The sequence below is a fragment of the Notothenia coriiceps genome, unplaced genomic scaffold, assembly GCF_000735185.1.
Source record: "Notothenia coriiceps isolate Sejong01 unplaced genomic scaffold, NC01 NC01_scaffold00020081, whole genome shotgun sequence".
NCBI lineage: Eukaryota > Metazoa > Chordata > Actinopteri > Perciformes > Nototheniidae > Notothenia > Notothenia coriiceps.
Window position 1 is genome coordinate 585,478 of NW_011352782.1, and position 14,253 is coordinate 599,730.

Sequence of the window (14,253 nt, forward strand, 5' to 3'; positions counted from 1 at the left end):
CACTCTGCCACAGTATGGAGCAGTAACTCTACAGCAGTAACACCCCCCTGGTTCGGCAGCCATCCAACACCCCAAAAATCGCTGGTCGACATGTACATGTGATATTGACAATGGACGGCTTGTAACCACCAAACGTGACACATAAGCTTGCAGGGCACACAACAGTTAGTTCCGCGCTGAAGACTCAATCAATAGACAGTGAACAAAGGTGTCCACAAATTACACAACACCGACATGCTGGCGGCACAGGGACGAGGCACGCAATCCCTCTTCAGTGAAGTGGATAAACTTCTACGGCTGTATTTGACTGTGCCAATGTCAAATGCAACAGCTGAGCGGAGCTTCTCCAGCCTCCGTCGGTTGAAGACGTTCCTCCGTTCAACAATGTCCGAGCGCCGCTTAAATCACCTTCTCTTCCTCCACATCCACAAAGATTTGACCGACGGCCTGGACCTCAAAAAAGTGCTCCGGAGCTTCTGCTTTGCCAGTGAGCGAAGGGAGGTTTACTTCGGCAAAATCTAGGAAGATTGTGTAGATTTAGCCACGTGGAAATGTTCTTTAGCTTTAGCCTAATGTCGGACATTTGTTTGAAGGGTGCTCCGCCTCCACCCTCACCTGTGATTGGACATTTGAGTCATGTGATTTTGATTACATGACATCACAGCTTGTGTTAGGTGTTATTAACCAATAGTTTCATTGGAAGACCTATTTTATTATACAGTTAATATTACGCCCCAGCCAGGCCAGTTCGAGTGGCTCTTCGTCCTTTTCGTAACTGTATTACAACTATTGTTCATCGGTTGAATAAATAATTTGTCAATTTCTTGAATTTCTTTAAATAAGTTTCATGAATTGCATTACCTCCTGTAGCCAGAGAGGCGGAGTGATTACCACTCCGCCCTGGCGGAGGCACTGGCGGACTGATTACCACTGTAGATTTAGCATTTCTTTCACATACACACACACACACTTTTTGGCCCCCCCACTTCTGAAATGAATCCGGCGCCGCTGGTGTGGATCAAGGTTGGCAGAAAATAAAAATTGACAAACATTTCTTCCCTTGCCAATTCCCTAATGTAAAACTGAGTATGTCCTCAGCTAGTCCTGACATCAATTCCTTCTCTCATATTCATCCCTGTTGCAGTCTATTAATATATGATTTAGATTTTCTCTGAATGCTGTAAATATGTCTTCCTCTCTCACTTAGCCCAATATTTTTGCCAGGGTTTGCATAAGCTTTCACGATCGCTTTAACTTATTTTTTACTTTGTCTAATTTCTCATTTCCTTATACCTCATAAGCAGGCCCCCAAAAAAGGAGATTTCCAATGCCCTATGATGTATAAATAAGTAAATTCTCTGTCCGCATGACAACTTTCAGGACACTGGTTTCGTTATTTTCTTCAACCCATTGCAATGCTTATTCAGCTGTGTAGACAGAAGGTGGCCTGATGGTCTCTTTTTGTTACTGCTACTTCAAAAATAAGGGACAAAGAATGCAACACCTGTTCACCCAGTCTTTGGTTCTTTTGAAGAGGAACATTTTGTTTTGATAATGGTCTATATAGTTCTGTGCCCTATACCAGTGTTAGTTATTCTTCAAGTTTAAGGGACATACTTGTGCCTTTTGATGGCATAATAACTCTCCACAGAGGTATTATTAAGTAATTCTAAATTAGACAACGACACATTGTTAAACGTTGACTCATAATGCTCCAAACACTCCAGCGTGAAGGTCTTTTTAGGATTGGGTATACAAAAACAAAATATTTAAATAAAAATAAAAATATTTGTATGAGTGGCTGTCCACTGAGGGGCGCTGCGAACCATACTATTTTCGAGATATAACTATTTGTGTGCATTTTAGGTAAGAGTTGCAATTTTTACCCGCAGAGCCGTAAAGTAGCTCTTATCTATTTTCACTGAAAATAACTTATAAAACATCAAGGAATTTACAAGAATGTCAGTGTCACTTGTGATCGTGTATATCGTTTATTCTAAAATAAATACAAGGAATTTTCTAAAAATAATTTACTTTATCTTCCAACTCTTTGGAATAAATTAAGTTATCATTCAAATTATATTAGGGAAAATATACTACAGTTGTTTGCCAGTTATCCTGGTGCACACAGATATCATTTCTCCTCCGCTGCCGCTGAAGTTGCAGCCCGTGACCGCCCGTGACAAGCTCTTTACGTCCTCAGCGAAAGACCTACGCGTGACGTCACCGACAACGAGAGGTGTTCAGGATCCTCGGAGAGAAAGATCCCGCGCGCCCTGGCAACCTGATAAACCCAGGTAAACGCCGCTGTTTCAAACATTATTCTGCCAGTCATGTTGTCTCAGTAAACCGAAGGAGTAAACAGCAATAGAGGCGGTAACGGCGGTGTAATGGCCTGAGAGGTAGCGCTGATGCCCGGCGCCCACTGAGACCGTTCACTTGCACGGCGGCCTGTTCTGGCTAACTAGCTTGCTAGCTAAAGCTAGTTGGCAGTTGTCTATTAAAAGACACAATAACTGCGTCTACATTGTCTTTCTTTCTGACATTCCTTTCCTGTCGCACCAGCTGCTGGCCACAAATACGCTGTAAATAGCCAGACAAATGCTGCTACGACTACCGTGTTGGGCATCTATTGCTAGTTTGCTCGTCGACCGTCTTGTGTTGTGGGAGACGGTGACGCCGTCACGGTGATGATGGCGCACACTCAGACTGAGGCTATTTGATGAGAATGCAGTCAGTGGAGCAGATAACACACAATAGATCTGTAATGTTGATTTTCCAAACCCTGTTGTCATGTTCCTGGAAACATGTCTGTATCCCCGAACGCTCTCAGCTCGGCTATGCATAGCACTGACGTCCATTACGAAACCCAGGCAATAATCTATGCCCTGTGGCCTAACGTTAGGATCTTGACTCCTCGACGACTGTCGAACGCCAGTAGTTATTACTTTGCAGTTTCTCGTTTTTTCACCACATCTGGTTGTGATAGCTATCCCACACCTATGTGTTTGGGCGTGCAGTGTTTATATGACAAATGTTACTACGGTGGGGGTATAACAGACATAAAGCTGTGTGTTCAAACAGATTACTCATGCAGAGGCCCGTTACTTAGCATACTGTCCCTACTGTTTCCGTGTTTGGGGAATACACCATGTTATAGGCTTTAAACGTGTTTATTTTATTTTGTAATGATTGTCATTTCTATAGTAGTTAGAAGCACACCTAACATCATACATATCTATCCAATGACAGACACTAGCACAGCAGCGCTCACATGCTTGTTTGGATAGGCTTCTTTACCTGAAAAGACTAAATAAAGCTACTATAAATGGTAACCATGCATTCGCCAGTTTATTATACACAACTGTATATATAGAAACTAATAAAAGCCATAAGTAAGTTGTGTGATTAGCTTGTCACTGATTAGGTATACGAACTGTTATCATTACGTAAACTTTGCAAGTGTGTAAACAAAGAGGAGACAATGGGTCCTAGGGCATGCAGTTACCAGGTATTCAGTAATCAAATAAGCTTAGAGGTCCGTGCTATTAATAGCATTATTGCACATTTATTTTCCAAGATGAAATTGATCACCTGCAATATAAATGTTAGATGAATGTGACATAGTGCTAGCAGATAACAGACAGGGTAAGGGTTTGCAGAGTTGAGCTTATAGTTGCATATCTATAAAATGTCATTACCTGATAGCTGTTGGTTTTTCATTTATAACCTGTAAACCATATGCAGCATTTAATAGTGTCTAAATAATAAAAAAATGTATGTGTGCTAATTTTGGTCGTTTTCATGACCTACACTTAAAAAAACATACTTTTTCCTGCCACTGTTTTTTCCCCCCTTATTTTTTGTATTCTTTTTTTTTTTTTGGTTCTGTTCTCTCTGCTTTAGTTTCCATGGTAACACCATCCTTGGCCTAGTTGTGAATGACCTCTAAAAGAAAAGGAGTGTGTGGTCAGTGAACAAATGAGCGTGCGAACAAAATCTGTCTTGAGTGTGCTTCATTTATCACTTTTGAATCATTGGCAGGAGTGTCATGAAGCTTACCAGAACCATGTTACACCTGCTACTGCACAAACAATAAAGCAGAGCATGGACTTTTGGTAATTTCTTGGGCCACATCAAATTGTCATAGGTGCCATGTTGAGAAGCCAATATTGACTGTTTTGTTTATTGTTTTGTGATGAAAAACATTTAGATTTACTTTTAAGCTTATACCTATATTCTTTTCATTTCAACATCATGATTGATGGACAACTTTTAAGGCTTGTTTTATTAGGCTAATCAGACATTCTAAAACCGTTCACTGTTTCCCGTTTGGCTGTTTTCTGTCACCCATTAAAGTAATTTTCAAAAATCCTATCCTCATTGTATAGTCTGAGCTTTATTTATAGTGGGGTCTGGTGATATTACTCAGACCTATTACAACAATGTTCCAATGTACCTACTGCAGAAGCAAAATTCTATTTTATGAAAAGTGATTATTTCAAAATTCTCAGTAGTTGTCGCCAACAAACATGTAGTGTTTTTTTGCTGGTGGACAAAAAAGTTACATTTGTACTCAAATGCCATATACTCTTAGTTGCTGTTAAGGTCAAGACATGACTGCATCTTAACTGCCACTGTGCCAGGGTGTTAGACATTAACTAAATAACTGAACTGAATAATACTTGGAAGTCCCTTAAGTCTAAATATTCACTCTCCTTTTAGATCTAATTTAGATTTTTCCTAACACATTTTTGTTGCCTAATGCTCCACTATGGACAACTGTTTGCTTAATGTGTCTTTGTGCTCGTTGGTGCTGAGCAGTAAATGACAGTACTAATTGAAAAGTTGGTTCTCAGAGCCTTTTGCTAATAAATATGCTAATGCAAAACAGTTACGTTTGAGCTGAAACTCATTAAAAAAGCTCAAAAAAACTGAAGGAAGTACTAGATTTTGGTGATATGACCCTTTTATGTCCATCACATCGAGTGCCTCCTTTTACATGTAGCCAGATTAAGGACTTAATACACAATTAAGGAACTTGAATATCTCTTCTAGAAGTGCATTGGTTAATAATTGTGAAGATAATTAAATGTGTACTCCAGTGAATCAGTTACATATTGCCCTTCCGTAATGTTGGAAGTTAATTGTCAATCAAAGTGAGATAGGTAGTGGTTGCTCGCAACACAAGTTTGTTTGAGGGAGAGAAGGGGAGTTGGTCGATATTGACCGTGTTCAGCGAGAAGTCATGTGGCCCGGTGTTTCAGAGATGGCCCGTCTCGGCGGCTGGTTATACTGGTTTTCAAACTCTAGACGGCTCCCTAAAGAGCTAAACAAGATATGGTACAACTGGTATCAGAGTAGTTAGTACTGAACTGTTATTTACTTTAATCACTGTAAATGTTTGAGTTTGAACTGCCTTCATATATTTCCTCATCATGGATGTAGTAATAAGACTGATTGTAGCATGCGTCTAAAATACACAAGTTTGTAATAGATGTACAGAGATTTCCAAGTTGTTCAATTAGATTTTCTGGGTTTTAAAAAACAAAACAACATTTTATAACTACTGATGCATTCTTGGTTGGATTCAGTTAATTATCATAATACTAGAAGGCTTTGGTTATTTGTGTGACTTAGTATCTCTTTCACCACCCTTCTTCTTTCTACTGTTTTTTACAACGAATAACTGAATATATACAAGTGCACCATGTCAAGCTGGCAAATTGCCTGTTTCCTGTTTTCTCCACTCCCGTTCCCTGTAGAGTTCAGTTTCTCTGGTGCTCTGATGATTAATGGAAGCATCCAAGACTTTCTTGCAGAGTCTCATCTCTGTGTGCACTGCTGCCTCTCCATCTGACCCAACCCCCAATCTGAATGCAATCCTCTCCCTCGCTCTACCCGTTGCTCTCGCCATCATCCCTCGCTCCCTCCTTCCCTGTTACTGAATACGATCCCCCCCCCCCTCTTCTAGTGACAGGGCCATCGGCTTGGCCTCCTGAATTGCTGTAGGTTGGAGCTTTGTCACTCTGGCAGCTGCTGTATTGTCTTTGGGAATGGTGCATATGGCACGTGGACAGCAAAGTGCGTCTGTGAGGATACTGTCAGTGTCTGGCTGCAGCACAGATCAGATTCTTTAAAGGTCCCATGTCATGGCCATTTCTACTGATCATAATTCCATTGTTGAGGTAAACTAGAATATAGATTTATACTGTGTAATTTTCCAAACTCACATTGGTTTCTCATACAGCATCTCTGTATAGTATGTGTATTCACTCTCTGTCCTACACGGCTTGTTGGAGCTCCTGCCCCCACTCCCCCACTGTGCTCTGATTGGTCAGCTCGCCCACTCTGTTCTGATGAGTCCACCACCGTTACAGCGGGACATCAGTGATTATGTGTTACAATGGCGTCAGCAACCAGAAAATGACCCCAGCAATGACAAACAGATGAGAATGCTGCGTGGCGTCTGGGTGCCGTGTTGGCGGGACGTTGAGCAGCTCGCTGCTGCGAGGAGCGGACAGTGTGAGCGGGGTTCATTTCCTGCTTGCTGCGTGGGGTCTGCGAGACAGCGAGACCATGGAATGCTCTTAACATCCCGATGGCAATGAATATATTAAATGCTTTGACAATAAATACAATAAAAAAACGTCATCTGTGGAAGCCTTAGTACTGTAAAAAGCACGACCAATCATTTTGGCCGGCCCGGCTAAAATAACTGGATGGCCTACCTGCCTGTCAGCCTTCCATCTGTGCACAAGCTTATCTCGTGCCCTCATTGGTCTTGTGTGCGTTTGTGTGTGTTGGAGGAGGGGCTCTGTAAGGAAGTCTGAAGGAAGAAGCAGATTTTTTCCAGTTATGTATTTTCAAATTCTAGCGCACTCGTTGCTGGTTTCTCCAAAATGACATACCCCACCTTTAATTGTAATTTAAGTGTCCAAGTCATCAACCCCACTTGTAATTTTTCCCCCAATTTTTAGAAAAATAATTATTTATGTGGTCCAATATGAAAGGTTTGCTCCTTAGCAGTTTCCCCCCCGGAACAACAGTTATGTAGCCTTTTTTGTATTGATGTAGTCCAGCCACGATGTGAATGTGAGTGGTATACGAGTGGTGGATGGTAAGCAGATAAGGGTGCCCTTAAATTGGTGGGGGGAGGCATACAAGACCGCTATGACGGAAGTGAGTGAGTGGGGGTGGGGCATGATGAAATGGACTAAGGATAAGAAAGGAAGGGGGTGGGGTGTTAAAGGTAAGAGTGTGAGCAAGAGAGAGGAGTGAGGAAGGACCTCAAGCTATTGATGGGAAAGAGGGGAGGGGTGGAGTGAGCAACAGCGTAGGAGAGAGAGAGAAAGAGGGAGGGAGGGAGGGTTGTGTGGGCTGAGGCTCCACTGAATGAGGAAGCAGCAGAGCCATTTTTCCTGTTGAGTAACTGCATGCTGGTCTGGTTGTGCTAGGGAGGGCGAGAGAGTGAGCTAGAGGAAAGAAGTGCTCCTGAATCTTATCGGAGCCCTCTCTCCCCTCTCTCCCGTTCCCCTCCTTGCTTTCCGCTTGTGTCCATTTAAGTTGGGGAGGCCCTGGAGAGGACACACAATGGAGCGAAGAGCCTGTGGCAACTGGGCCGTTGTACTGCTGAGAGGGGGATGGGGTGGAGAGAGGACCGGTTCACACAGCTAACACAGCCTGCCGGCTGTAGGCTTCCACAGCCTTCCTCCCCGCCTGGACCCCTGTTTTCAGGCTGGGGCCTTTATTGTGGAACGGCCACCCTCAAACTCCACTTGGACTATACTAAGGATTATTCAGCGTCTTCTGTCGGATTTTAGGATTCATACTGGAGCCTGAAGAATAAATCCCTCCTGTGTTTTGGCTTCTGAAAAAAGAGAAACAAACTTATATGTAATTCTTCTTGCCCTTTCTCGGTTTTTGGTTTCTGTTTCTTTTTAGTGGACTTCATAAATGGATTACAAGATGCATGCCAAGTCCAATGATTTGCTGGATTTTCAAAAACTGGACGCCCTTCTGGAAAAAATTGCACATTCAGTCTCTGTGAAAAGGTAATGTTATTCGTTGAGGTAGACTCTCCTACACATTTTTTAGACATTCAACAATCCCTGATGTCTTAAAAATCCCACATAGACAAATGATTATCAACTGAAATTATTTTTTAAGAAACGACAAGGTTAAAGTAAAGAAAGCCTTGGGTAATAGTTCTTGGGACTATCATGTGGTTAGCACTATTTCTAGTTGTATGTATCCATCACAACAAGCCAGTTTAGATTTGTTGTCTTGATATAAGTATTGTTAACCAGATTTCAGCCAGAATGTTCTAACCTACCTCCTGGTGAGAGAGGGGTGTGTGGGGGAAGGGGGAGTATTGGGGAAGAAGGGGGGTTGTGTGTGTGGCAGTTGTAGAAATGTCTCCTGATTCCTGGCAGGGTTTGTCCTGCTCATCCTAACCAGCTGGAAGCTTAACCTGGCACGGCGGCCATGAGTCTTGCCTTTTCCCGTGTATGACTCATGGCTCGTCTATTTGAGTCACTTTTGCTCATTCATTGACTCATAGAGCAAGTTCTTCTTTTAATCAATACAGGAAGGAGAACTCATTTAAGTTTACGAACGTGTTATGTATGATTGGAACCAATGGTTTTTGACTCAAATACCCGTAAGACAAATGTAAACAAAGTGTGCTTTAACTGAGGTTTGTTTATAAACCCAGTCCAGTCCCAAAGGCCATGGATGATTACTAGTGATTTGGTAAGCAACCAAAAGTATGACTTCGAACCATCGAGGATAAAAATACTGTTGCCAAAGTGTGGAGTGTTACCATAGAAACATGGGTCAGATTTATTTGTCTTTAAAGCCAGGTTCCAGAGATATTAAAATAAGGTAGCAACAGACCAACCACACATGATACAAGAGAGTAGTTCAACTTGTGACATACTTAATGTGAAATATCTTTGGTTTATAATAGTTTGTTTGACATAAGTGTGCCCTACAGTGACTTTTGAGCTTATTATTATCAAGAGTGACCTTGGTATTTCCAGGATTTTTATGCATACTATGTCTGTCATCATTTTTTGTTGTTGCCAGCAAAACAGTTTTATTAGAGAACAAAATGCCCTGACACAATAGGTCGACAGTCTACCTTCAGATGTCTTTGGGATGTAGATCAGAGTGTGTGGGGGACCATTGCCAAGGATCTTTGATTACATAACGGCATCTTTTTTACCTCAGCGTTTCTTTCATATTAATAATTTGTGCCTTCATCATATGTTCCTGTCCCACCTGTTTACACTCTAGGTGCTGAAAACACCCCCGGGGATTCAGGACAAATATTGTACATACTTTGCATAATATCGGTGTAGGCCTGCATTTTTTTATTTACCCTTATTAGATCTTTGCTATTGGGCTTTATTCTTCAATGAGTTATAAAGATCTCTACCTCCATTCACCTTATTGGTGTATTTAAGAAGAACGTGTCCATTATGTTTACAAATAATGCCACAGACTAAGAGCATCAATGGAATCAAGGAGTGGAGCGTCTGGAGAATGGTTGTAGATGGTTTTATGAAAGAGTGGAAAGGCTGGTGATAAGCACGGAGTGGTGCTCTTGGCCTTGTCACTGTGGTCCCATTAATAATGTATTCCTTTGCTTTCAGGCAAAACACAGGCCATCTTGCAGACACTTAGAGAGGGTCTCAAGTGTAATCTGCAGGCTTATATTTTCGCCTGAAATCCCCCCCCACTCCTTTTTATGAATGATTTATAGTTTACTCGCAAGCATCTTGCTATTATGCTCCTCTCCTCTTTCCAAGTAGGACAGTCACTATGAAGCGGCACGTATGACCAGATTTCCTGGTGTGAGATGTGCATCCTCCACCCCCGTAACTAGAGCTACTTCCTCCCCAGGAAACATTCCAGAGCATTCTGCAGTGATGTATGTCCAGGACAAAGGTCAAACGTGTAGTCTTGAGCTGAGAGGGTTGTGAGACATGCAGCAACAGGAAGTGGACCTCCTGGTTGACCTCTGTTTGGGGCTGCCGCAGACACTATTAGTCTCACATGCCAAGGACCGCAGGTCATTGAGAGTTTGTTTGTATTAATTCATCATATACACCGCCTGACATCAACATCACATATCACTTGAAGTTAAAATAAATACAAATATCCCAATATATCAACAAACCTTAAATATATTTTCAGAGTGTCTTAAGCTTAAAATGTGCAAGTTATTGTTTAGCTTGAGAGACAAATACTTCTTGAATGTTGACAATCCAACCTGTTTTGACTCCACTGCCATAGCTCCAAGTGTGTCATGCACTTAAAGATGTAGAGTGCAAGAACACATTTAATACACCTCCATGTCAAACTAAATCAGACAATTTTAAAGAAAATATGAACACAATCCAACTCCTTAGACATAATAACGTCGGCACATCTGAGGCACAGACTTTGTCTTTAACACGTCAAACCTAAAGCAAAGTCCTATGGTGGTGATGAGAGACATTTAACACAAACTGAGTTATTAAGACATTTTAAAGGTTGTCATGCATACATGGTTGTGATGTAATATATTACACAGACCACGCTTTGTTTTCACTTCTGGAATTGAGGCAAAGCTTCCACCACCACTAAGTGGGACAGACCATAATACCTTTTGTGTTGATGAAATGTTTTTAAATCACTAGCAAAATATTGCAACGTACAGTTATGTAATGCGGTCACATGGAAATATTGCAATGGTAAGAGGTCAACTGCCTGTTGCCCCTTAACCTGCAGAGATCACCTGTTCTTTGTATCAGTGGTATCAAAGGTATAACACAATACTTGTGTTTTCAGTAGAAATGAGATAATAATTGATCAGGCTTAGTATAAGGGCAGAAGAGAACAAAAGTAATTCCTTTCAAGGGTATCTCTCAAAACGTAATGTTATGTCTATAAGAAGTACAGCACTTGGTCCAGCTGCACTGCTGGGCTACATGAAGGCTGATTACCTATCTGAGGGATGACCTTGGTGACAGGTTTATGTCACATACATCTTCTAGGGGTGTAATGTCAACTTGGATCAACAAATACCTTAAATGTTTTATGTGAGGGACTGCGGATGGAAATTAGCTCAAAGCTAAATCTGGCACTGTTACGCTTGACACATTTGAGTGTTTTAAGTGTTCATGAATGTGCATTGTCCCTGCCAAATAAACGATTAAATTAAAAATAAATGAAATGAAATTATCACCAATCCAATATCATCAAATTCAAGTGAAAACCTCCAAATATATAATCTCTAAGAAGATACATTTTTGTTTTGAAATTCACATGCTACATCTGTGTCACCATTTCTGTCCGAACGCACCCCAAGTAATACACATTTTTTATTTCCTTTTAGTTGCTTAACAAAGCTTGGATATAAGTTTCTTGGTCACCCAAGGCTTGATATCCTATACAGTATCTGTTGTACTGAGTCAAACAACCTTTGCTGACCTTAGTTCAAGTGCCATACCGGCCATCATTAAGAATTCATCATGGCAGTTCCACATGCTATCAATGACATGTGCATGTTGCATTGGGGACCAAAGTGTATAACCTTATAATTAAAACCTGTCTCCCTTTTCATGACAGGCAATGTCAGATTGTCTTGCATCTCAATATTGTTCACGAATATTTAGAAGTACAAGGCACCAACAGGCCAAGCTATTAGTAGTACCATCCGTAGGACCGCAAGTTAGACTGCAGGGAAGTCTGATGAATTAGAAAGCCAGTGAGTCATTTAGCAGCATTTCCTCTTTAGATATACCTGAAGTACAGATGCCCTAAGGCTTAGTTCACATATTGTTCATCCTCCCTCATTTATTGAATCTATCTCTGTGTTCCCTGAAGTGTGTTTACACTTATTGTTATTGCAGTTCTGCTATGTCAATGACTATCGCTGCGAGTGTGCCTGTTGCTGATGTTAATGAGCTGTTAAAGACCATCTGGTGGTATGTGTGTGATGATAATTCGCTCCATGCAGCACTGAAGGCCAGCCGGAACAGGCTTATGTTGTGGCTAACTTTTACCTTGTCCTTGTGGAAGATGTCCTGTAGTGGTTGCTCAGGAGCTGTTCATGATGTACTTGTGTCTGTGTTGTTCTCCTAGCTGTCTGTACTGTACCTGGCAGTGTGTTTCTGGTAAAGGCTGCAATCATTCCGAGCAGCTGCTTCTTCTGTATCCTCAGTCGACTTTGATGCATTTGCTCAAAACATTTCCCTGAACATCTCCCCTTCCTTGTGCCAATAAGTCAGCATCCTTCCACATTTTGTACACAATTACAGCCTTGATCGGGCGATTGCACCTGGAAGGTTTTTTTTTTTTTTTTTACATGCAGCAGTGTTTGGGCAGAACAAGTCATTTGTGTGTGATTTTAATCCTGACCTGAAACCTGAGTCTTTCACATTTTAATTTGAACAAAAGGCTCTTTGTAAACATAGGTATTTATAACGGCAACAGACGCACTCACATACTCTGCACTAAGTAACCTGAAAAATACAAACTGTAATATGCTGTTATTCAATACATCTGCAATAAACTTCATATCACTTTTGACCCATAAATGTATAGGCTATTGTGTTCATGTTGGAATATACTGCATTATATCATATAAAAATAGTTCTTGATATACAGTATAACTCTATTTATAAAACGGACAAGTCAAATCAAGCAATCTGATTGGTTCTTAGCCGTGATATACTGAGCGTATACCATGGGTAGAATTGTAAGTTACTTTTCACAACAAGTCAGTATCCCTCCGCGTCTACGAAAAACAGTATACCGATGGGCTTCGCGTCGGGCCGAACCACGCCCCTTAGCTGTCTTTGACGTTGTGACTTTATACAAAACGGGAAACTACAGATACAGACCTGGGCGAACGCATTTTTTCCTCAAAGACGGGGCAATGAAGAGGACGACGAAAGAACAAGGTCATACTTTTCGTTTGACGGTCCGTCAAAACGGAAAAGTTGGGTTGCCATATGACAAGAAGTCTGCGCCTCCCTACTGACTGAACAACACTTTTCATTGGGAATGTTAAGATGGGACCATATACGAGTCATTAGTGACCGATTCTTGGTTAGTCTTAACGAAACTAAACTGAACAGGCAAATATTAATTCGTATCGAGTGTGCTGTCCGTCCGGCACCATATACGGAGTCAGTAATATAGTTGTCGAATTCCCCGCACCAAGCCGGGCTGCGCTTCGCCTTCCAGCTGTTGGGGGTAATCGACACTATATTACTCGTATATGTGCCGGACTTCACTTCGATAACGAAAAATTTTGCCAATTGGTTCACACCGGGTTATACTTTCTTTTTTTATGTGTGAATTAAATTTATCAAAAATATCATTTATTACTACAAGTTTATTTTATCAGGGAGGCAACGGAAGACGTGTTTTGTATCACGCCTGCACCAACGGATACGTTGCTGTGATTGTCGACCGCTTGTATAATCTGCTCTCGCACTAGGTAATAAACCCGACAAATTAAATGTAATACACACTACGGCAATAACTACGTGGGTGACTTTTTGACAGGGTCGTATCATGTCATCGTACCGAATGCAACACTGAACCATATCCAACTTCCAACAAGATCGACAACGAACCACACCGACTCTTATAACGAGGTGAAAGAGGCCAGGGGCTCTAACCCGAAGTCATCGAGACTCTCTCGAAAGCGTGGACACCCGGTGATTTGCCCAGGTATTAAAGAGACGAAACAAAGTTCTGGGCGGTAGTCTTTCGAAAACTTACCACCAATGAAAAGGTCAACCAGTGGACGAGAAGTGCATCGAGACGTCGGCAGGCAAATCCACGAAAAAAAAAGACCTCTATCCGTGACGATTTTAGGGTGTAGAGGTATCATTCTGAGGGGGCCTCCAGCTTCAATTAGAATTAAAAGGTAGAAATACGAAACATTCCAAACAAAGCATTGCCTTCTTTAAATTTATATAAATATTTTGACCTGTTCGTTTAGTTCGTAGACTAACCAGCTAACCGCAAAACGCCTGGAGAAACTAATGTCTAAACTTTGTAGCAACGGGACGAAATTTTCATCGTGTTTAAGTAATACAATTTGGAAGTTTTCATAATCTATAGGACGGATTACGGTTTCCTTGACGTGTGCAATTATACAAAACGGCAAACTACAGATACAGACCTGGCGACGCAGTTTTTCCTCCGAAAGACGGGGCAATGAAGAGGCGACGAAGAACAAGGTCA

General features: G+C 41.5%; 1 protein-coding gene across 1 annotated transcript in view; it reads left to right on the forward strand.

Moving 5' to 3' along the window:
• Window positions 1-7,416: 7,416 nt before the first annotated feature.
• Window positions 7,417-14,253, forward strand: part of brd4 (bromodomain containing 4) — a 25,510-nt gene continuing 18,673 nt past the window's right edge. Inside the window, exon 1 of the mRNA XM_010779351.1 lies at window positions 7,417-8,054. Coding sequence (XP_010777653.1) covers window positions 7,957-8,054 — 98 coding nt within the window. The 5' untranslated portion in view covers window positions 7,417-7,956. The remainder of the gene's footprint in view (window positions 8,055-14,253) is intronic.